The 23,501-nt window shown below is 43.8% G+C and overlaps 1 protein-coding gene across 4 annotated transcripts in view; it reads left to right on the top strand.

Moving 5' to 3' along the window:
- Nucleotides 1-23,215, top strand: part of wdr81 (WD repeat domain 81) — an 85,928-nt gene extending 62,713 nt beyond the window's left edge. For 3 of the 4 annotated variants that reach the window (XM_061973221.1, XM_061973220.1, XM_061973222.1), the window contains one exon: nucleotides 20,103-21,054. In XM_061973221.1, the coding sequence (XP_061829205.1) occupies nucleotides 20,103-20,429 (327 nt within the window). In that variant the 3' untranslated portion in view covers nucleotides 20,430-21,054. Of the gene's footprint in view, nucleotides 1-20,102; nucleotides 21,055-22,864 lie in introns of those variants that run through there. The other variant, XR_009816630.1, reaches the window with a different exon arrangement.
- The last annotated feature ends 286 nt before the right edge of the window (nucleotides 23,216-23,501 follow it).

Here is a 23,501-nt window from a genome sequence, read left to right as displayed (position 1 = left end):
GTAAGAGTCCAGTCCATAGTGGATCTAACATAATAGTGTGAGAGTCCAGTCCATAGTGGATCTAACATAATAGTGTGAGAGTCCGGTCCATAGTGGATCTAACATAATAGTGAGAGTCCAGTCCATAATGGATCCAACATAATAGTAAGAGTCCAGTCCATAGTGGATCTAACATAATAGTGAGAGTCCAGTCCATAGTGGATCCAACATAATAGTAAGAGTCCAGTTCATAGTGGATCTAACATAATAGTAAGAGTCCAGTCCATAGTGGATCCAACATAATAGTGAGAGTCCAGTCCATAGTGGATCTAACATAATAGTGTGAGAGTCCGGTCCATAGTGGATCTAACATAATAGTGAGAGTCCAGTTCATAGTGGATCTAACATAATAGTGTGAGAGTCCGGTCCATAGTGGATCCAACATAATAGTAAGAGTCCAGTCCATAGTGGATCTAACATAATAGTGTGAGAGTCCGGTCCATAGTGGATCTAACATAATAGTGTGAGAGTCCGGTCCATAGTGGATCTAACATAATAGTGAGAGTCCAGTCCATAGTGGATCCAACATAATAGTAAGAGTCCAGTCCATAGTGGATCTAACATAATAGTGTGAGAGTCCAGTCCATAGTGGATCTAACATAATAGTGTGAGAGTCCGGTCCATAGTGGATCTAACATAATAGTGAGAGTCCAGTCCATAATGGATCCAACATAATAGTAAGAGTCCAGTCCATAGTGGATCTAACATAATAGTGAGAGTCCAGTCCATAGTGGATCCAACATAATAGTAAGAGTCCAGTTCATAGTGGATCTAACATAATAGTGAGAGTCCAGTCCATAGTGGATCTAACATAATAGTGTGAGAGTCCGGTCCATAGTGGATCTAACATAATAGTGAGAGTCCAGTCCATAGTGGATCCAACATAATAGTAAGAGTCCAGTCCATAGTGGATCCAACATAATAGTGAGAGTCCAGTCCATAGTGGATCTAACATAATAGTGTGAGAGTCCAGTCCATAGTGGATCTAACATAATAGTGAGAGTCCAGTCCATAGTGGATCTAACATAATAGTGTGAGAGTCCAGTCCATAGTGGATCTAACATAATAGTGAGAGTCCAGTCCATAGTGGATCCAACATAATAGTGAGAGTCCAGTCCATAGTGGATCTAACATAATAGTGAGAGTCCAGTCCATAGTGGATCCAACATAATAGTGTGAGAGTCCAGTCCATAGTGGATCCAACATAATAGTAAGAGTCCAGTCCATAGTGGGGCCAGCAGGACACCATCCCGAGACGGGTCAGCAGCGCAGAGATGTTCCCAGCCGATGCACAGGCGAGCGGTCCACCCCGGGTCCCGACTCTGGACAGCCAGCACTTCATCCATGGCCACCGGACCTGTGCCCCCCCCACCACCCCCCCTCCACAAGAAATAGGCGAGCAGAGGAGAAAAGAAAAGAAACGGCAGATCAACTGGTCTAACAGGGGGTCTATTTAAAGGCTAGAGTATACCAATGAGTTTTAAGATGGGACTTAAATGCTTCTACTGAGGTAGCATCTCTAATTGTTACTGCTAGAACATTCCATAGTACTGGAGCCCCAATAGAAAACGCTCTATAGCCCGCAGACTTTTTTTGGGCTCTGGGAATCACTAATAAGCCGGAGTTCTTTGAACGCAGATTTCTTCCGAGGACATATGGTACCATGCAATCAGCAAGATAGACCCTTTAGTATTTTATACGTAAGTAGTAAAACCTTAAAGTCACATCTTAAGTGCACAGGAAGCCAGTGCAGGTGAGCCAGTATAGGTATATATATATAGGTGTATATGTATATAAAGGTAGATCCAGTATAGGCGTAATATGATCAAACTTTCTTGTTCTTGTCAAAAGTCTAGCAGCTGCATTTTGTACCAATTGTAGTCTTTTAATGCGAGACATAGGGAGACCCCAAAATAATACGTTACAGTAGTCATCTCTCCTTCATTGATGTGCATTTTTGATCAATAGACAATTCAACTCTAACAACTAAACACATATTTACACAGCTATGCTTGAGAAGGAACAGGATGAAGAAAATCTGATATTTCCTGTCCCCCTTCAACATAATAATGGATAGTCCAGATTCACAAGCATACAAACCAAACAAATACATCCAAATATAATGAAAACACACACAAAAAAACAGGTGCAAAAACTTCATGAAGTAAAAACCGAACAAAACAAATAATATACACCTCACGGAATGATAGAAAATAAATATAAAGCAAAATGTAAACACTTACTGCTGTCCATATGATCTTATTGATCTGTCTTTATATATTGTTTTCAATTGGAATATATTTCTACAATCTTTTATCTCATTGTAAAGAGAATTCCATAGTTGAACCCCCACCACATTTGTTTTAAAGTCATCCTTGATTACTGATGTTGGAAATGACCTTTTCTTCTATGCTTTTCATTCTCACAAGTCATGACAAACATTTGTTGTAAGTTTGCTGCTAATGTTTTACTTTTAGCCTTAAACATAACACAGAATGTCTGTAACTTTACTAGCTCCTGCAGTTTCAATAAAGCAGAATTAATCAATGGTATGTTAGTGTGTTCTCGATAATCTGCTCTTTGAATAATCCTTATTGCTCTTTTCTGTAGTTGATACAATGCCTTTATGTTACTCTTATATGTGTTCCCCCACACTTTATGTTACTCTTATGTGTGTTCCCCCACACTTTATGTTACTCTTATGTGTGTTCCCCCACACTTAATGTTACTCTTATGTGTTCCCCCACACTTTATGTTACTCTTATGTGTGTTCCCCCACACTTTGTTACTCTTATGTGTTCCCCCACACTTTATGTTACTCTTATGTGTGTTCCCCCACACTTTATGTTACTCTTATGTGTGTTCCCCCACACTTTGTTACTCTTATGTGTTCCCCCACACTTTATGTTACTCTTATGTGTGTTCCCCCACACTTTGTTACTCTTATATGTGTTCCCCCACACTTTATGTTACTCTTATGTGTGTTCCCCCACACTTTGTTACTCTTATATGTGTTCCCCCACACTTTGTTACTCTTATGTGTTCCCCCACACTTTATGTTACTCTTATGTGTGTTCCCCCACACTTTATGTTACTCTTATATGTGTTCCCCCACACTTTGTTACTCATATGTGTTCCCCCACACTTTATGTTACTCTTATATTTGTTCCCCCACACTTTGTTACTCTTATGTGTTCCCCCACACTTTATGTTACTCTTATATGTGTTCCCCCACACTTTATGTTACTCTTATATGTGTTCCCCCACACTTTATGTTACTCTTATATTTGTTCCCCCACACTTTGTTACTCTTATGTGTTCCCCCACACTTTATGTTACTCTTATATGTGTTCCCCCACACTTTATGTTACTCTTATGTGTGTTCCCCCACACTTTATGTTACTCTTATGTGTGTTCCCCCACACTTTATGTTACTCTTATATGTGTTCCCCCACACTTTATGTTACTCTTATGTGTGTTCCCCCACACTTTATGTTACTCTTATGTGTGTTCCCCCACACTTTGTTACTCTTATGTGTTCCACCACACTTTATGTTACTCTTATATGTGTTCCCCCACACTTTGTTACTCTTATGTGTGTTCCCCCACACTTTATGTTACTCTTATATGTGTTCCCCCACACTTTGTTACTCTTATGTGTGTTCCCCCACACTTTATGTTACTCTTATATGTGTTCCCCCACACTTTGTTACTCTTATGTGTTCCCCCACACTTTATGTTACTCTTATGTGTTCCCCCACACTTTATGTTACTCTTATGTGTGTTCCCCCACACTTTATGTTACTCTTATGTGTGTTCCTCCACACTTTGTTACTCTTATGTGTTCCCCCACACTTTATGTTACTCTTATATGTGTTCCCCCACACTTTATGTTACTCTTATGTGTGTTCCCCCACACTTTATGTTACTCTTATGTGTGTTCCCCCACACTTTATGTTACTCTTATATGTGTTCCCCCACACTTTATGTTACTCTTTTGTGTGTTCCCCCACACTTTATGTTACTCTTATGTGTGTTCCCCCACACTTTGTTACTCTTATGTGTTCCCCCACACTTTATGTTACTCTTATATGTGTTCCCCCACACTTTGTTACTCTTATGTGTGTTCCCCCACACTTTATGTTACTCTTATATGTGTTCCCCCACACTTTGTTACTCTTATGTGTGTTCCCCCACACTTTATGTTACTCTTATATGTGTTCCCCCACACTTTGTTACTCTTATGTGTTCCCCCACACTTTATGTTACTCTTATGTGTTCCCCCACACTTTATGTTACTCTTATGTGTGTTCCCCCACACTTTGTTACTCTTATGTGTGTTCCTCCACACTTTGTTACTCTTATGTGTTCCCCCACACTTTGTTACTCTTATATGTGTTCCCCCACACTTTATGTTACTCTTATGTGTGTTCCCCCACACTTTATGTTACTCTTATGTGTGTTCCCCCACACTTTGTTACTCTTATGTGTTCCCCCACACTTTATGTTACTCTTATATGTGTTCCCCCACACTTTGTTACTCTTATGTGTGTTCCCCCACACTTTATGTTACTCTTATGTGTGTTCCCCCACACTTTATGTTACTCTTATATGTGTTCCCCCACACTTTATGTTACTCTTATGTGTGTTCCCCCACACTTTATGTTACTCTTATGTGTTCCCCCACACTTTATGTTACTCTTATGTGTGTTCCCCCATGCTTTGTTACTCTTATGTGTTCCCCCACACTTTATGTTACTCTTATATGTGTTCCCCCACACTTTATGTTACTCTTATATGTGTTCCCCCACACTTTATGTTACTCTTTTGTGTTCCCCCACACTTTGTTACTCTTATGTGTGTTCCCCCACACTTTGTTACTCTTATGTGTGTTCTCCCACACTTTGTTACTCTTATATGTGTTCCCCCACACTTCATGTTACTCTTATGTGTGTTCCCCCACACTTTATGTTACTCGTATGTGTGTTCCCCCACACTTTATGTTACTCTTATGTGTTCCCCCACATTTTTTGTTACTCTTATATGTGTTCCCCCACACTTTGTTACTCTTATGTGTTCCCCCACACTTTATGTTACTCTTATGTGTTCCCCCACACTTTATGTTACTCTTATGTGTTCCCCCACACTTTATGTTACTCTTATGTGTGTTCCCCCACACTTTATGTTACTCTTATATGTGTTCCCCCACACTTTGTTACTCTTATATTTGTTCCCCCACACTTTGTTACTCTTATGTGTTCCCCCACACTTTATGTTACTCTTATGTGTGTTCCCCCACACTTTATGTTACTCTTATGTGTGTTCCCCCACGCTTTTTTACTCTTATGTGTTCCCCCACACTTTATGTTACTCTTATATGTGTTCCCCCACACTTTGTTACTCTTATGTGTTTCCCCACACTTTATGTTACTCTTATGTGTGTTCCCCCACACTTTATGTTACTCTTATGTGTTCCCCCACACTTTATGTTACTCTTATATGTGTTCCCCCACACTTTGTTACTCTTATGTGTGTTCCCCCACACTTTATGTTACTCTTATGTGTTCCCCCACACTTTGTGTTACTCTTATGTGTTCCCCCACACTTTATGTTACTCTTATGTGTTCCCCCACACTTTGTTACTCTTATGTGTGTTCCCCCACACTTTGTTACTCTTATGTGTGTTCCCCCACACTTTGTTACTCTTATATGTGTTCCCCCACACTTCATGTTACTCTTATGTGTGTTCCCCCACACTTTATGTTACTCTTATATGTGTTCCCCCACATTTTATGTTACTCTTATGTGTTCCCCCACACTTTGTTACTCTTATGTGTTCCCCCACACTTTATGTTACTCTTATGTGTTCCCCCACACTTTATGTTACTCTTATGTGTTCCCCCACACTTTGTTACTCTTATGTGTGTTCCCCCACACTTTATGTTACTCTTATATGTGTTCCCCCACACTTTATGTTACTCTTATATTTGTTCCCCCACACTTTGTTACTCTTATGTGTTCCCCCACACTTTATGTTACTCTTATGTGTGTTCCCCCACACTTTATGTTACTCTTATGTGTGTTCCCCCACGCTTTGTTACTCTTATGTGTTCCCCCACACTTTATGTTACTCTTATGTGTGTTCCCCCACACTTTATGTTACTCTTATATGTGTTCCCCCACACTTTGTTACTCTTATGTGTTTCCCCACACTTTATGTTACTCTTATGTGTGTTCCCCCACACTTTGTTACTCTTATGTGTGTTCCCCCACACTTTATGTTACTCTTATATGTGTTCCCCCACACTTTGTTACTCTTATGTGTGTTCCCCCACACTTTATGTTACTCTTATGTGTGTTCCCCCACACTTTATGTTACTCTTATGTGTTCCCCCACACTTTGTGTTACTCTTATGTGTTCCCCCACACTTTATGTTACTCTTATGTGTTCCCCCACACTTTATGTTACTCTTATGTGTGTTCCCCCACACTTTATGTTACTCTTATATGTGTTCCCCCACACTTTATGTTACTCTTATGTGTTCCCCCACACTTTATGTTACTCTTATGTGTGTTCCCCCACACTTTGTTACTCTTGTGTGTTCCCCCACACTTTATGTTACTCTTATGTGTTCCCCCACACTTTATGTTACTCTTATGTGTGTTCCCCCACACTTTATGTTACTCTTATGTGTGTTCCCCCACACTTTATGTTACTCTTATGTGTGTTCCCCCACACTTTATGTTACTCTTATATGTGTTCCCCCACACTTTGTTACTCTTATGTGTTCCCCCACACTTTATGTTACTCTTATGTGTGTTAATCCCACACTTTGTTACTCTTATATGTGTTCCCCCACACTTTATGTTACTCTTATATGTGTTCCCCCACACTTTATGTTACTCTTATGTGTTCCCCCACACTTTATGTTACTCTTATGTGTGTTCCCCCACACTTTGTTACTCTTATGTGTTCCCCCACACTTTATGTTACTCTTATGTGTTCCCCCACACTTTATGTTACTCTTATATGTGTTCCCCCACACTTTATGTTACTCTTACATGTGTTCCCCCACACTTTATGTTACTCTTATATGTGTTCCCCCACACTTTATGTTACTCTTATATTTGTTCCCCCACACTTTGTTACTCTTATGTGTTCCCCCACACTTTATGTTACTCTTATATGTGTTCCCCCACACTTTATGTTACTCTTGTGTGTGTTCCCCCACACTTTATGTTACTCTTATATGTGTTCCCCCACACTTTATGTTACTCTTATGTGTTCCCCCACACTTTATGTTACTCTTATGCGTGTTCCCCCACACTTTATGTTACTCTTATGTGTTCCCCCACACTTTATGTTACTCTTATATTTGTTCCTCCACACTTTGTTACTCTTATGTGTTCCCCCACACTTTATGTTACTCTTATGTGTGTTCCCCCACACTTTGTTACTCTTATGTATTCCCCCACACTTTATGTTACTCTTATGTGTATTCCCCCACACTTTATGTTACTCTTATGTGTGTTCCCCCACACTTTGTTACTCTTATGTGTTCCCCCACACTTTATGTTACTCTTATATGTGTTCCCCCACACTTTATGTTACTCTTATGTGTGTTCCCCCACACTTTATGTTACTCTTATGTGTGTTCCCCCACACTTTGTTACTCTTGTGTGTTCCCCCACACTTTGTTACTCTTATATGTGTTCCCCCACACTTTATGTTACTCTTATGTGTTCCCCCACACTTTGTTACTCTTATGTGTGTTCCCCCACACTTTATGTTACTTTTATATGTGTTCCCCCACACTTTGTTACTCTTATGTGTTCCCCCACACTTTATGTTACTCTTATATGTGTTCCCCCACACTTTATGTTACTCTTATGTGTGTTCCCCCACACTTTATGTTACTCTTATGTGTGTTCCCCCACACTTTATGTTACTCTTATGTGTGTTCCCCCACACTTTATGTTACTCTTATGTGTGTTCCCCCACACTTTATGTTACTCTTATATGTGTTCCCCCACACTTTGTTACTCTTATGTGTTCCCCCACACTTTATGTTACTCTTATGTGTGTTAATCCCACACTTTGTTACTCTTATATGTGTTCCCCCACACTTTATGTTACTCTTATATGTGTTCCCCCACACTTTATGTTACTCTTATGTGTTCCCCCACACTTTATGTTACTCTTATGTGTGTTCCCCCACACTTTGTTACTCTTATGTGTTCCCCCACACTTTATGTTACTCTTATGTGTTCCCCCACACTTTATGTTACTCTTATATGTGTTCCCCCACACTTTATGTTACTCTTACATGTGTTCCCCCACACTTTATGTTACTCTTATATGTGTTCCCCCACACTTTATGTTACTCTTATATTTGTTCCCCCACACTTTGTTACTCTTATGTGTTCCCCCACACTTTATGTTACTCTTATATGTGTTCCCCCACACTTTATGTTACTCTTGTGTGTGTTCCCCCACACTTTATGTTACTCTTATATGTGTTCCCCCACACTTTATGTTACTCTTATGTGTTCCCCCACACTTTATGTTACTCGTATGCGTGTTCCCCCACACTTTATGTTACTCTTATGTGTTCCCCCACACTTTATGTTACTCTTATATTTGTTCCTCCACACTTTGTTACTCTTATGTGTTCCCCCACACTTTATGTTACTCTTATGTGTGTTCCCCCACACTTTGTTACTCTTATGTATTCCCCCACACTTTATGTTACTCTTATGTGTATTCCCCCACACTTTATGTTACTCTTATGTGTGTTCCCCCACACTTTGTTACTCTTATGTGTTCCCCCACACTTTATGTTACTCTTATATGTGTTCCCCCACACTTTATGTTACTCTTATGTGTGTTCCCCCACACTTTATGTTACTCTTATGTGTGTTCCCCCACACTTTGTTACTCTTATGTGTTCCCCCACACTTTATGTTACTCTTATGTGTGTTCCCCCACACTTTGTTACTCTTGTGTGTTCCCCCACACTTTGTTACTCTTATATGTGTTCCCCCACACTTTATGTTACTCTTATGTGTTCCCCCACACTTTGTTACTCTTATGTGTGTTCCCCCACACTTTATGTTACTTTTATATGTGTTCCCCCACACTTTGTTACTCTTATATGTGTTCCCCCACACTTTATGTTACTCTTATGTGTTCCCCCACACTTTGTTACTCTTATGTGTGTTCCCCCACACTTTATGTTACTCTTATGTGTGTTAATCCCACACTTTGTTACTCTTATGTGTTCCCCCACACTTTATGTTACTCTTATATGTGTTCCCCCACACTTTATGTTACTCTTATGTGTGTTCCCCCACACTTTATGTTACTCTTATGTGTGTTCCCCCACACTTTATGTTACTCTTATATGTGTTCCCCCACACTTTGTTACTCTTATGTGTGTTCCCCCACACTTTATGTTACTCTTATGTGTTCCCCCACACTTTGTTACTCTTATGTGTGTTCCCCCACACTGTATGTTACTCTTATATGTGTTCCCCCACACTTTATGTTACTCTTATGTGTGTTATCCCACACTTTGTTACTCTTAAAACAGCAAAGTCCATTTGGCTGTCATCTGTTTTAATTATGAGACACAATTGTGTCAAAGTCATGATTTTTTTGTTCATGCTTGAAATAAGAAATGATGACTTTAAAAAAGTAGTTTTATACTTGTGAGTGTTGATGACACAGCTTTGCAACACTTGATATTCTAGTTTCAAGCATGTTTTACTCAATATAGGTCATCACATCTCAGCAACAAGCTGTAATATCTTACTGAGATCATTTAGGACACGTAAAACAAGTAAAACACTCTAACGTAAAATCTGCTTAGTGAGAAGAATGATCTTATCAGACAGAATATAAGCAAATATCACCCTTATTTGACATATTTCATCTGACTTAGATGTCAGTTTTTGCAGTGTGTCACAATATGGTAGATTACATATTTCCAGTTTCTCATTACATTAAATCATTATTAAATGAGTAGGAAAAAGCAGTGCTTAAAACAATCAAAACACCTACTTTTGTAAACAAAGCATTTTTTCCCTATTTTTACAAATATAAGAGTTGTTTAAATACTTGAATAATATAAATAAAATGATATCTCTTAAATAGATACATTAATAAGAAAATGAAACCAAAATAAATGGTCAAAATGTATTGCTTCAATAAAGAACACACTACTTATCTCTATTATAAACCACAAATATTTCTACTCAAGAAATTGTGTGTAAACGTTTCTTTCCAGCAGTGCCATGCCATCCATCCATCCATCCATCTTCTTCCGCTTATCCGAGGTCGGGTCGCGGGGGCAGCAGCCTAAGCAGGGAAGCCCAGACTTCCCTCTCCCCAGCCACTTCGTCCAGCTCCTCCCGGGGGATCCCGAGGCGTTCCCAGGCCAGCCGGGAGACATAGTCTTCCCAACGTGTCCTGGGTCTTCCCCGTGGCCTCCTACCGGTCGGACGTGCCCTAAACACCTCCCGAGGGAGGCGATCGGGTGGCATCCTGACCAGATGCCCGAACCACCTCATCTGGCTCCTCTCGATGTGGAGGAGCAGCGGCTTTACTTTGAGCTCCTCCCGGATGACAGAGCTTCTCACCCTATCTCTAAGGGAGAGCCCCGCCACCCGGCGGAGGAAACTCATTTGGGCCGCTTGTACCCGTGATCTTGTCCTTTCGGTCATAACCCAAAGCTCATGACCATAGGTGAGGATGGGAACGTAGATCGACCGGTAAATTGAGAGCTTTGCCTTCCGGCTCAGCTCCTTCTTCACCACAACGGATCGATACAGCGTCCGCATTACTGAAGACGCCGCACCGATCCGCCTGTCGATCTCACCATCCACTCTTCCCTCACTCGTGAACAAGACTCCGAGGTACTTGAACTCCTCCACTTGGGGCAAGATCTCCTCCCCAACCCGGAGATGGAACTCCACCCTTTTCCGGGCGAGAACCATGGACTCGGACTTAGAGGTGCTGATTCTCATCCCAGTCGCTTCACACTCGGCTGCGAACCGATCCAGCGAGAGCTGAAGATCCTGGCCAGATGAAGCCATCAGGACCACATCATCTGCAAAAAGCAGAGACCTAATCCTGCAGCCACCAAACCAGATCCCCTCAACGCCTTGACTGCGCCTAGAAATTCTGTCCATAAAAGTTATGAACAGAATCGGTGACAAAGGGCAGCCTTGGCGGAGTCCAACCCTCACTGGAAACGTGTCCGACTTACTACCGGCAATGCGGACCAAGCTCTGACACTGATCATACAGGGAGCGGACCGCCAAAATCAGACAGTCCGATACCCCATACTCTCTGAGCACTCCCCACAGGACTTCCCGAGGGACACGGTCGAATGCCTTCTCCAAGTCCACAAAACACATGTAGACTGGTTGGGCAAACTCCCATGCACCCTCAAGGACCCTGCCGAGAGTATAGAGCTGGTCCACAGTTCCACGACCAGGACGAAAACCACACTGTTCCTCCTGAATCCGAGGTTCGACTATCCGGCGTAGCCTCCTCTCCAGTACACCTGAATAGACCTTACCGGGAAGGCTGAGGAGTGTGATCCCACGATAGTTAGAACACACCCTCCGGTTCCCCTTCTTAAAGAGAGGAACCACCACCCCGGTCTGCCAATCCAGAGGTACCGCCCCCGATGTCCACGCGATGCTGCAGAGTCTTGTCATCCAAGACAGCCCCACAGCATCCAGAGCCTTAAGGAACTCCGGGCGGATCTCATCCACCCCCGGGGCCTTGCCACCGAGGAGCTTTTTAACTACCTCAGCAACCTCAGCCCCAGAAATAGAAGAGCCCACCACAGATTCCCCAGGCACTGCTTCCTCATAGGAAGACGTGTTGGTGGGATTGAGGAGGTCTTCGAAGTATTCCCTCCACCGATCCACAACATCCACAGTCGAGGTCAGCAGAACACCATCCTCACCATACACGGTGTTGGTAGTGCACTGCTTCCCCTTCCTGAGGCGGCAGATGGTGGTCCAGAATCGCTTTGAAGCCGTCCGGAAGTCGTTTTCCATGGCTTCCCCGAACTCCTCCCATGTCCGAGTTTTTGCCTCCGCAACCGCTGAAGCCGCACACCGCTTGGCCTGTCGATACCTGTCCGCTGCCTCAGGAGTCCTATGAGCCAAAAGAACCCGATAGGACTCCTTCTTCAGCTTGACGGCATGCCATTGATCGTAAATAGTGCATTGTATCTGTCTTTGCCTAAATGAAATTGTAGTTTCTCTTCAGGTAAAAAGCATCACAACAAAGTATTACCGCTCTTTCCCAGAATCGTTGCCTCACACACTCTGCCCTGTGGAGTTTTCCGCTGGCCTAAATCTGAACCAACTGGCATTACTAGTTCCTGCTCAGTCAGGGTTCCGAGTGTGCCGAGACATTATAGAATCAATGCCGTATCACTGTAACATTTGAGGATTCATGTCTAGAAATGTGCAAATGTTACCTTACCCTGTTGCAAGTATTATATACTCCACTGTCACGCTTTACTGCAGAGCTCGGTTTTCTATCTCGTTCTGATTTAGCGGCTTATGCAGTTTTTTTGCTGTACTATTTTAAAAGTGGAAAACCAACTACAAAAAACCGAGTAGAGCTGAGCCACATAAAACCTGTTTGACATCATTATGACTTGACACTATTTGCAGCATTGCGTGGACATCGGGGGCGGTACCTCTGGATTGGCAGACCGGGGTGGTGGTCCCTCTCTTTAAGAAGGGGAACCGGAGGGTGTGTTCTAACTATCGTGGGATCACACTCCTCAGCCTTCCCGGTAAGGTCTATTCAGGTGTACTGGAGAGGAGGCTACGCCGGATAGTCGAACCTCGGATTCAGGAGGAACAGTGTGGTTTTCGTCCTGGTCGTGGAACTGTGGACCAGCTCTATACTCTCGGCAGGGTCCTTGAGGGTGCATGGGAGTTTGCCCAACCAGTCTACATGTGTTTTGTGGACTTGGAGAAGGCATTCGACCGTGTCCCTCGGAAAGTCCTGTGGGGAGTGCTCAGAGAGTATGGGGTATCGGACTGTCTGATTGTGGCAGTTCACTCCCTGTATGATCAGTGCCAGAGCTTGGTCCGCATTGCCGGCAGTAAGTCGGACACGTTTCCAGTGAGGGTTGGACTCCGCCAAGGCTGCCCTTTGTCACCCATTCTGTTCATAACTTTTATGGACAGAATTTCTAGGCGCAGTCAAGGCGTTGAGGGGATCTGGTTTGGTGGCTGCAGGATTAGGTCTCTGCTTTTTGCAGATGAGGTGGTCCTGATGGCTTCCTCTGTCCAGGATCTTCAGCTCTCACTGGATCGGTTCGCAGCAGAGTGTGAAGCGACTGGGATGAGAATCAGCACCTCTAAGTCCGAGTCCATGGTTCTCGCCCGGAAAAGGGTGGAGTGCCATCTCCGGGTTGGGGAGGAGATCTTGCCCCAAGTGGAGGAGTTCAAGTACCTCGGAGTCTTGTTCACGAGTGAGGGAAGAGTGGATCGTGAGATCGACAGGCGGATCGGTGCGGCGTCTTCAGTAATGCGGACGCTGTATCGATCCGTTGTGGTGAAGAAGGAGCTGAGCCGGAAGGCAAAGCTCTCAATTTACCGGTCGATCTACGTTCCCATCCTCACCTATGGTCATGAGCTTTGGGTTATGACCGAAAAGACAAGATCACGGGTACAAGCGGCCGAAATGAGTTTCCTCCGCCGGGTGGCGGGGCTCTCCCTTAGAGATAGGGTGAGAAGCTCTGCCATCCGGGAGGAGCTCAAAGTAAAGCCGCTGCTCCTCCACATGGAGAGGAGCCAGATGAGGTGGTTCGGGCATCTGGTCAGGATGCCACCCAATCGCCTCCCTAGGGAGGTGTTTAGGGCACGTCCGACCGGTAGGAGGCCACGGGGAAGACCCAGGACACGTTGGGAAGACTATGTCTCCCGGCTGGCCTGGGAACCCCTCGGGATCCCCCGGGAGGGGCTGGACAAAGTGGCTGGGGAGAGGGAAGTCTGGGCTTCCCTGCTTAGGCTGCTGCCCCCGCGACCCGACCTCGGATAAGCGGAAGAAGATGGATGGATGGATGGATTTCCGACAAGATTTAAGTCTGAACACTGATTGAACAATTCCCAAACTTTGTTTTGATTTTTGTGTGGTGAAGCCATTGTTTTCTTGAGTTTAATGGATGCTTGTCAAAGTCGTTTTCACTGAGGGCCACATGGCACGTATGTTTGGCCCCATAGGGCCGCTTTTAACAATGAAAACTATTATTACACAATTTTTTAGATTTTTTTTTTAACTAAAATGTAAAAAAAAATGGTAAGTTGCAATAATTTCACCTTAAAATTTAGTGTATATTACTGTATATGGAAAAACAGTACTGCTGTTTTTATGGTAAAAAAAAGGGCAGCTCAGTTGCCAGAAATATGGCAGTTTGTTTTTGTTTTTACTGCAAACCAACAACTGTAGATTTTTCGGTGTGTTACTGTAAATGCCAAAACAGTTTATTACTGTAAATTATTCTTTCATTTAGAGAAAAATGCTGTAAAAAGCACAGTATATTTCACAATATTACCATGAAATCTATTGATACTTTTACATTGCACAATTTGATGGATAACTTGCTTTGAAGTCATTATTATTATTATTATTATTATTTATTTTTATTTAAAAAAAAATTTATTTTTATTTAAAAAATGGTTTGAATGTTTGATAATATCCATCCATCCCATCCATCCATCTTCTTCCGCTTATCCGAGGTCGGGTCGCGGGGGCAGCAGCCTAAGCAGGGAAGCCCAGACTTCCCTCTCCCCAGCCACTTCGTCCAGCTCTTCCCGGTGGATCCCGAGGCGTTCCCAGGCCAGCCGGGAGACATAGTCTTCCCAACGTGTCCTGGGTCTTCCCCGTGGCCTCCTACCGGTCGGACGTGCCCGAAACACCTTCCTAGGGAGGCGTTCGGGTGGCATCCTGACCAGATGCCCGAACCACCTCATCTGGCTCCTCTCCTCTTACTTTGAGCTCCCCCCGGATGACAGAGCTTCTCACCCTATCTCTAAGGGAGAGACCCGCCACCCGGCGGAGGAAACTCATTTGGGCCGCTTGTACCCATGATCTTGTCCTTTCGGTCATAACCCAAAGCTCATGACCATAGGTGAGGATGGGAACGTAGATCGACCGGTAAATTGAGAGCTTTGCCTTCCGGCTCAGCTCCTTCTTCACCACAACGGATCGATACAGCGTCCGCATTACTGAAGACGCCGCACCGATCCGCCTGTCGATCTCACCATCCACTCTTCCCCCACTCGTGAACAAGACTCCGAGGTACTTGAACTCCTCCACTTGGGGCAAGATCTCCTCCCCAACCCGGAGATGGCACTCCACCCTTTTCCGGGAGAGAACCATGGACTCGGACTTGGAGGTGCTGATTCCCATCCCAGTCGTTTCACACTCTGCTGCGAACCGATCCAGTGAGAGCTGAAGATCCTGGCCAGATGAAGCCATCAGGACCACATCATCTGCAAAAAGCAGTGACCTAATCCTGCAGCCACCAAACCAGATCCCCTCAACGCCTTGACTGCGCCCAGAAATTCTGTCCATAAAGGTTATGAACAGAATCGGTGACAAAGGGCAGCCTTGGCGGAGTCCAACCCTCACTGGAAACGTGTCCGACTTACTGCCGGCAATGCGGACCAAGCTCTGACACTGATTATACAGGGAGCGAACTGCCACAATAAGACAGTCCGTTACCCCATACTCTCTGAGCACTCCCCACAGGACCTCCCGGGGTACACGGTCGAATGCCTTCTCCAAGTCCACAAAGCACATGTAGACTGGTTGGGCAAACTCCCATGCACCCTCGAGGACCCTGCCGAGAGTATAGAGCTGGTCCACAGTTCCACGACCAGGACGAAAACCACACTGTTCCTCCTGAATCCGAGGTTGGACTATCCGGCGTAGCCTCCTCTCCAGTACACCTGAATAGACCTTACCGGGAAGGCTGAGGAGTGTGATCCCACGATAGTTGGAACACACCCTCCGGTTCCCCTTCTTAAAGAGAGGAACCACCACCCCGGTCTGCCAATCCAGAGGTACCGCCCCCGATGTCCACACGATGTTGCAGAGTCTTGTCAACCAAGACAGCCCCACAACATCCAGAGCCTTAAGGAACTCCGGGCGGATCTCATCCACCCCCGGGGCCTTGCCACCGAGGAGCTTTTTAACTACCTCGGCAACCTCATCCCCAGAAATAGGAGAGCCCACCACAGATTCCCCAGGCCCTGCTTCCTCATAGGAAGACGTGCTGGTAGGATTGAGGATATTAAAATATATTAAAATATATTGTTTGATAATATATTTTACATAATTAAACAATATTTAAGTTAATAAAATGTGCGATTACATGCAGTACATATATTTTTTTTCTGCCAAAATAGAAAGAATACATTTAGTAAGACAAGTTACAGTACTTTATTGATGCATATTATTTCCAGGATTTCGAGGGCCAGATAAAATGAAGTGGCCTTGGGTTTGGCACCTGTGCAATGTATGCCCAAGCTGAAAGTCATTCAGTTTCCTATTTGACAGCAGAAGGTTTTGGGTAAATGCTGGAACTAATCATAATGTCCCTCAACCTTGACTAAAGCCCCAGTTCCACCTGCTAGGACTCTGCCCCTTCCATGCTTGTGTTGATGCACCAAATATTATATATTTTGGAACCAAAAAAGAAAAACCAAAAATAATGTTACTAACCCAGAATCCAGAAACATCTGTATAAAGGTCCAGCAACTTAAATTTGTAGAACTTCAGTCCAAAGATATGCTACAAGTGTGCATACATTGTGCAACATTGGCAATTACTCCAACACATTCCTCTTTGGGAGTTTTGAATGAACATTGTGCACAGTCCAATACTCTCTGAACTTCTACACCTTGTCAAGAGTTCTGCTTTTTGACCAAGTAGGACACTGAAACTTTCGATGAACATTTGCTCGCACTTCAGTGTATAATTAGTTGGAGAAACAGGCCTCCACGTAACATGTACAGTTTACATACCCTGGGAGAATTTATGATTTCTTGTGGTGTGGCTGTTTCAAGATGCACAATAAGGAGGCACTTGAAGAAAAATGGGCTGCATGGTCGAGTCACCAGAAGAAAGCCATCACGCCAAATCAGAATCAGAATCAGCTTTATTGTCATTACGCAAGGTAACGAGATTGAGGCCATTCCATACAGTGCGATGTGTGCATGCTAGAAAAACAATGTGCAAATATAAAAAATGTAGAAGTGCAATGAATATGGTGTGAAATGAATATATACATGAAAAAAACAAAAACAAAAACAGGGTGGTTGGTGGAATGGGTTATTGCACCGAAGAGAAGGCAGTTATGAGGGACAATGGGGCAGTCCGTTCAGGATGGTTATGGCCCTGGGGAAGAAGCTGTTCTTTAGCCTGTTTGTTTTGGTTTTAATGCACCTGTAGCGCTTCCCAGAGGGCAGCAGGTGGAACAGGTCAGAGCCAGGGTGGGTGCTGTCCTTGATGATGGCACTGGCTCTGTTGAGGCAGCGGGAGGTGTAGATGTCCGTCAGAGAGGGGAGAGGGCGGCCGATGATCTTCTGAGCCGTCTTGACCACTCTTTGCAGCCTCTCCCTGTCTGCTGCAGTGCAGCTGCCGTACCATACCGTAATACAGTAGGTCAGCAGGCTCTCGATGGACGAGCGGTAGAAGGTCAGCAGCAGGTCAGGCTTCAGGTTGTACTTCCCGAGGACTCTAAGGAAGTGTAGCCTCTGCTGAGCCTTCTTGATGATTGATGTGGTGTTGACTGTCCAGGAGAAGTCATTAGAGATGTGGACTCCAAGGTACCTGAAGGTGTGGACCCTCTCTACACGCTCGCCGTTGATGTAGAGGGGGGCAGGGTCGGTGCTGCTCCTCCTGAAGTCGACGATGATCTCTCTGGTCTTGCTGGTGTTGAGAGCGACTTTGTTCCAGAAGTTTTGAGGCTTGTCTCTGTGCTGTTTGGCGTAATGTAAGCGGGATACTTTGTGACATTTGCGCAGAAATGGCTTTCTTCTGGTGACTCGACCATGCAGCCCATTTTTCTTCAAGTCCCTCCTTATTGTGCATCTTAAAATAGCCACACCACCATTTTTCAGAGAGTCCTGTATTTCAGCTGAAGTTATTTGTGGATTTTTCTTTGCATCTCGAACAATTTTCCTGGCAGTTGTGGCTGAAATCTTTGCTGGTCTACCTGAATCCCTCATTTCCCACTTCTTAATCAGCGTTTGAACACTGCTGATTGGCATTCTCAATTCCTTGGATATCTTTTTATACCCCTTTCCTGTTTTACGCAGTTCAATGACCTTTTCTCGGAGATCCTTTTGACAATTCTTTTGCCTTCCCCATGACTCAGAATCCGGAAACATGTGTGCGGCACTGGATGAAAGATGCAATGGTCTGTCAGAAGCCCAGAAACTCACTGACCTTTTATACACACACATTCATTACAAACAAACATGTCACAGGTGAGGATTGGAACCTTGATTAGCCATTCAAAGCTGTTTGTGTCAACTTTTGTGCATGTTATCAGATCAAAGTCACTTGGGGTATGTCAACTTTTGATCAGGGTCATTTGGGTACCGTATTTTCCGCACCATAAGCCGCCCTGGGTTATAAGCCGCGCCTTCAATGAACGGCATATTTCAAAACTTTGTCCACCTATAAGCCGCCCCGTGTTATAAGCCGCATCTAACTGCGCTAAAGGAATGTCAAAAAAACAGTCAGATAGGTCAGTCAAACTTTAATAATATATTAAAAACCAGCGTGATGTGGGCGCGCATGGAGTCGTATATCAACATGGACGGAGCTGCGTGAAAAAAGCCACCCGGCCTCTTCGCGTAAACTTCCCTTAACCACTCGCTCATCTTTTCTTCATCCATCCATCCCTTCGAGTTAGCTTTTATGATGACGCCGGCTGGAAAGGTCTCTTTTGGCAAGGTCTTCCTTTTGAATATCACCATGGGTGGAAGTTTCTGGCCATTAGCATGGCAAGCTAGAACCACAGTGAAGGACGACTTCTCATTCCCTGTGGTGCGAATATTCACCGTACGTGCTCCCGTTGTATCCACAGTGCGGTTCACAGGAATATCAAAAGTCAGTGGAACCTCGTCCATGTTGATAATGTTCTCTGGCCGGATCTTTTTTTCAGCTATCTTGTTTTTACAATATGCACGGAAAGTAGCCAGCTTTTCTTGAAAGTCTTTAGGCAGTTGCTGTGAAATAGTAGTCCGTGTGCGGATGGAGAGATTGCGTCTTTTCATGAACCGGAAACCTGTCGCTTAGTAGGAGCCATTTTGTGGTCTTTACAGATGTAAACACACAAAGGAAATGAAACGTAATATCCGCGCGCTTCTTCTTCTTCTACGGGGGCGGGTGGTTGCTTACAGTAGAAGAAGAAGCGCTTCCTCTTCTATGGGGGCGGGTGCTTACCTTGGCGGTTGCTTGCCGTAGAAGAAGAAGCACTTCCTCTTCTACGGGGAAAAAAGATGGCGGCTGTTTACCGTAGTTGCGAGACCGAAACTTTATGAAAATGAATCTTAATATTAATCCATATATAAAGCGCACCGGGTTATAAGCCGCACTGTCAGCTTTTGAGTAAATTTGTGGTTTTTAGGTGCGGCTAATAGTGCGGAAAATACGGTACTTTCTTTTGTCATTTAGATTTAAAAAGAGTAAACACAGTTGTTTGCCAATAAATAGCTTCACACAAGCAATAAGCATGAGTGGAAGAAAGGTTTTTGTGTTATCATTCATATTCTCTGAAGAATGGCCAGGAAATCATACATTCTCCCAGGGTATGTCAACTTATGAGCACAACTGTATTTTCCATGGTTGACCAAGACATTAGTCATGTCCAAAGTCAACTTGTATACCCTGAAAAAGTACAATTTTATAAGCAAATTTACAATGTTAAAAGTTTTGGGTTGTGTTTTGTACAGGTCAGTCCTTCTCATGGCTTATTTCACAGACGTATGTTTCACGTTTTCAGGCTGGAGAAGGAAACTTGATCGTCAGTTCGTCCACTGACTACACCCTCGCCGTGTGGAAAGATCCGGAGCAGAAACCGCTCCGCCAGTACAAGTCACAGTCCGACCCCATTCACGCCTTCGACTTTTACGGCTCGGAGATCGTAACGGGAACCATGGCCAATAAAATCGGCATCTACTCCGCGCCGGACATCTCACTGAGCCCCGTGAGCAGCACCAAGCTGAGCTCCGAGAACTTCCGGGGAACCCTGACCAGCCTGGCCGTGCTGCCCACCAAGAGGCTTTTGCTCCTGGGCTCGGACAACGGCGCCATCCGTTTGCTGGCATGATCACGAGCCTCCGACCTACATTTTGAGGCAGCAACTTGACCACCTTGTTGAAAATGCTCATGCACAGTAAGTCCTGTACATTTGTAAAAGAACTACTTTTGGACCTGCTATGTTCTGCTCCAACACATGAACCAGAAAACTAGCTCAGGAAAGAACAAAACAGACCTGCTTCTTTTGTAGTCTCTGTCCAAATAGACGTATATACAGTGTTTCACCCCACACAATTCACATTTCAGCAACAATTTTATATCTTTTTTTTTATATTGTGTCAATATTTAGTGTAAGCACCAATGTCATGTAGCACTGCCTTAACCCTCTGGAGCTTGGAACTCATCAGCGCTCTACAGGTTGTTACTGGAATCCTCTTCCATGGTGACGTCCTCCACCTTCTGCTTGAGGATGCCCCACAGGTGCTCAGGTCTGTAGACATACTTCCATCACCTTCAAGTGTGTGTGGGCTCCTTATCTGCCACGTAGCATCAGAGTTCTATAGGAAGGAATCATTTTGACTTCAGTGTCATAGTACATGTTGGAATTCAGGTTCCCTGGTGAACCGGTGCTGGCATTTACAGGTAAAAGCCAGTAAATTAGAATATTTTGAAAAACTTGATTTATTTCAGTAATTGCATTCAAAAGGTGTAACTTGTACATTATATTTATTCATTGCACACAGACTGATGCATTCAAATGTTTATTTCATTTAATTTTGATGATTTGAAGTGGCAACAAATGAAAATCCAAATTTCCGTGTGTCACAAAATTAGAATATTACTTAAGGCTAATACAAAAAAGGGATTTTTAGAAATGTTGGCCAACTGAAAAGTATGAAAATGAAAAATATGAGCATGTACAATACTCAATACTTGGTTGGAGCTCCTTTTGCCTCAATTACTGCGTTAATGCGGCGTGGCATGGAGTCGATGAGTTTCTGGCACTGCTCAGGTGTTATGAGAGCCCAGGTTGCTCTGATAGTGGCCTTCAACTCTTCTGCGTTTTTGGGTCTGGCATTCTGCATCTTCCTTTTCACAATACCCCACAGATTTTCTATGGGGCTAAGGTCAGGGGAGTTGGCGGGCCAATTTAGAACAGAAATACCATGGTCTGTAAACCAGGCACGGGTAGATTTTGCCCTGTGTGCAGGCGCCAAGTCCTGTTGGAACTTGAAATCTCCATCTCCATAGAGCAGGTCAGCAGCAGGAAGAATGAAGTGCTCTAAAACTTGCTGGTAGACGGCTGCGTTGACCCTGGATCTCAGGAAACAGAGTGGACCGACACCAGCAGATGACATGGCACCCCAAACCATCACCCAACCATGCAAATTTTGCATTTCCTTTGGAAATCGAGGTCCCAGAGTCTGGAGGAAGACAGGAGAGGCACAGGATCCACGTTGCCTGAAGTCTAGTGTAAAGTTTCCACCATCAGTGATGGTTTGGGGTGCCATGTCATCTGCTGGTGTCGGTCCACTCTGTTTCCTGAGATCCAGGGTCAACGCAGCCGTCTACCAGCAAGTTTTAGAGCACTTCATGCTTCCTGCTGCTGACCTGCTCTATGGAGATGGAGATTTCAAGTTCCAACAGGACTTGGCGCCTGCACACAGCGCAAAATCTACCTGTGCCTGGTTTACGGACCATGGTATTTCTGTTCTAAATTGGCCCGCCAACTCCCCTGACCTTAGCCCCATAGAAAATCTGTGGGGTATTGTGAAAAGGAAGATGCAGAATGCCAGACCCAAAAACGCAGAAGAGTTGAAGGCCACTATCAGAGCAACCTGGGCTCTCATAACACCTGAGCAGTGCCAGAAACTCATCGACTCCATGCCACGCCGCATTAACGCAGTAATTGAGGCAAAAGGAGCTCCAACCAAGTATTGAGTATTGTACATGCTCATATTTTTCATTTTCATACTTTTCAGTTGGCCAACATTTCTAAAAATCCCTTTTTTGTATTAGCCTTAAGTAATATTCTAATTTTGTGACACACGGAATTTTGGATTTTCATTTGTTGCCACTTCAAATCATCAAAATTAAATGAAATAAACATTTGAATGCATCAGTCTGTGTGCAATGAATAAATATAATGTACAAGTTACACCTTTTGAATGCAATTACTGAAATAAATCAAGTTTTTCAAAATATTCTAATTTACTGGCTTTTACCTGTATGTCTATGTCCCCCTAAGAATATCTGATAAAATGGTTGCTAAAATGTGAGGTGTGTGAAGAACTTAACCTACACCAAAAAAAAAATCCAGCAACGCCATCTTTTATTTCCCTATGCCTGAGTCCGATGCACTGACAAAACTATGCAGAATTTGTGTGTTAAATTGTATTTTTTTTGTTAACAAAAATAAAAGCTAAGCTTTGCAGGGTGCTTTGGTGCATCCTTAAAAAGTGGAGATGCATCAACATTTTATTCTGATTGTTATTATTTTTGCAGTTTCTGAACAATGTCGAGCAGTTTAGCGACATTGAACTCGGAGCATAAGGTCAGTCAATGCCAAGGTCAACAGTTTTTGTACTTTTAACATTTCTATGAAAATACACAAATTGTTTAATAATTGTAGAGAAAATGCACAAACGGGTGGCCTGGGTTTCACTTTAGTTCCTTTGTATTGTCGAACTGTGTTTTTCATACATTTCTGATGATTCGCTCCAAGCTCACAATAATGCTCTGACATGTTTTTAACTTCCTCAACAATCCGGCTCTGATCAGTGATGTTTTAAGCCTTCCATTCGACCATTTTAGCCGTCTACGATAACCTTTATCATTAGGATAAATAAAGAAAATGTCTCCATTTGCTCTGTGTGTGCAGTTGTTATTCAATATTCCCACTCAGGTTGGATCCTATTGAACAAAGTCCTCTCTTGTGTTTGCAGAAGAGCCTGTCAACAGTTGTTTGGTGTTCAAGATACCACTTAATGGTGGAAATACAATGAACATTAGTCACGACAGATAAACGGGAGTTATCCGGGGGGGGAAGTGTTCCATTCATGGAGTACCCCCGTCATTTCTGGGGGGGGATAAAGTGATCAGATCCTTGCAACACTAAACATTAAAAGCTGTCATCGTACGT

This window comes from Nerophis lumbriciformis, linkage group LG17 (assembly GCF_033978685.3).
Source record: "Nerophis lumbriciformis linkage group LG17, RoL_Nlum_v2.1, whole genome shotgun sequence".
NCBI classification, from domain to species: Eukaryota; Metazoa; Chordata; class Actinopteri; order Syngnathiformes; family Syngnathidae; genus Nerophis; species Nerophis lumbriciformis.
Note: the sequence above shows the minus strand (reverse complement) of the source record. Positions and strands in the feature narration are given on the sequence as shown.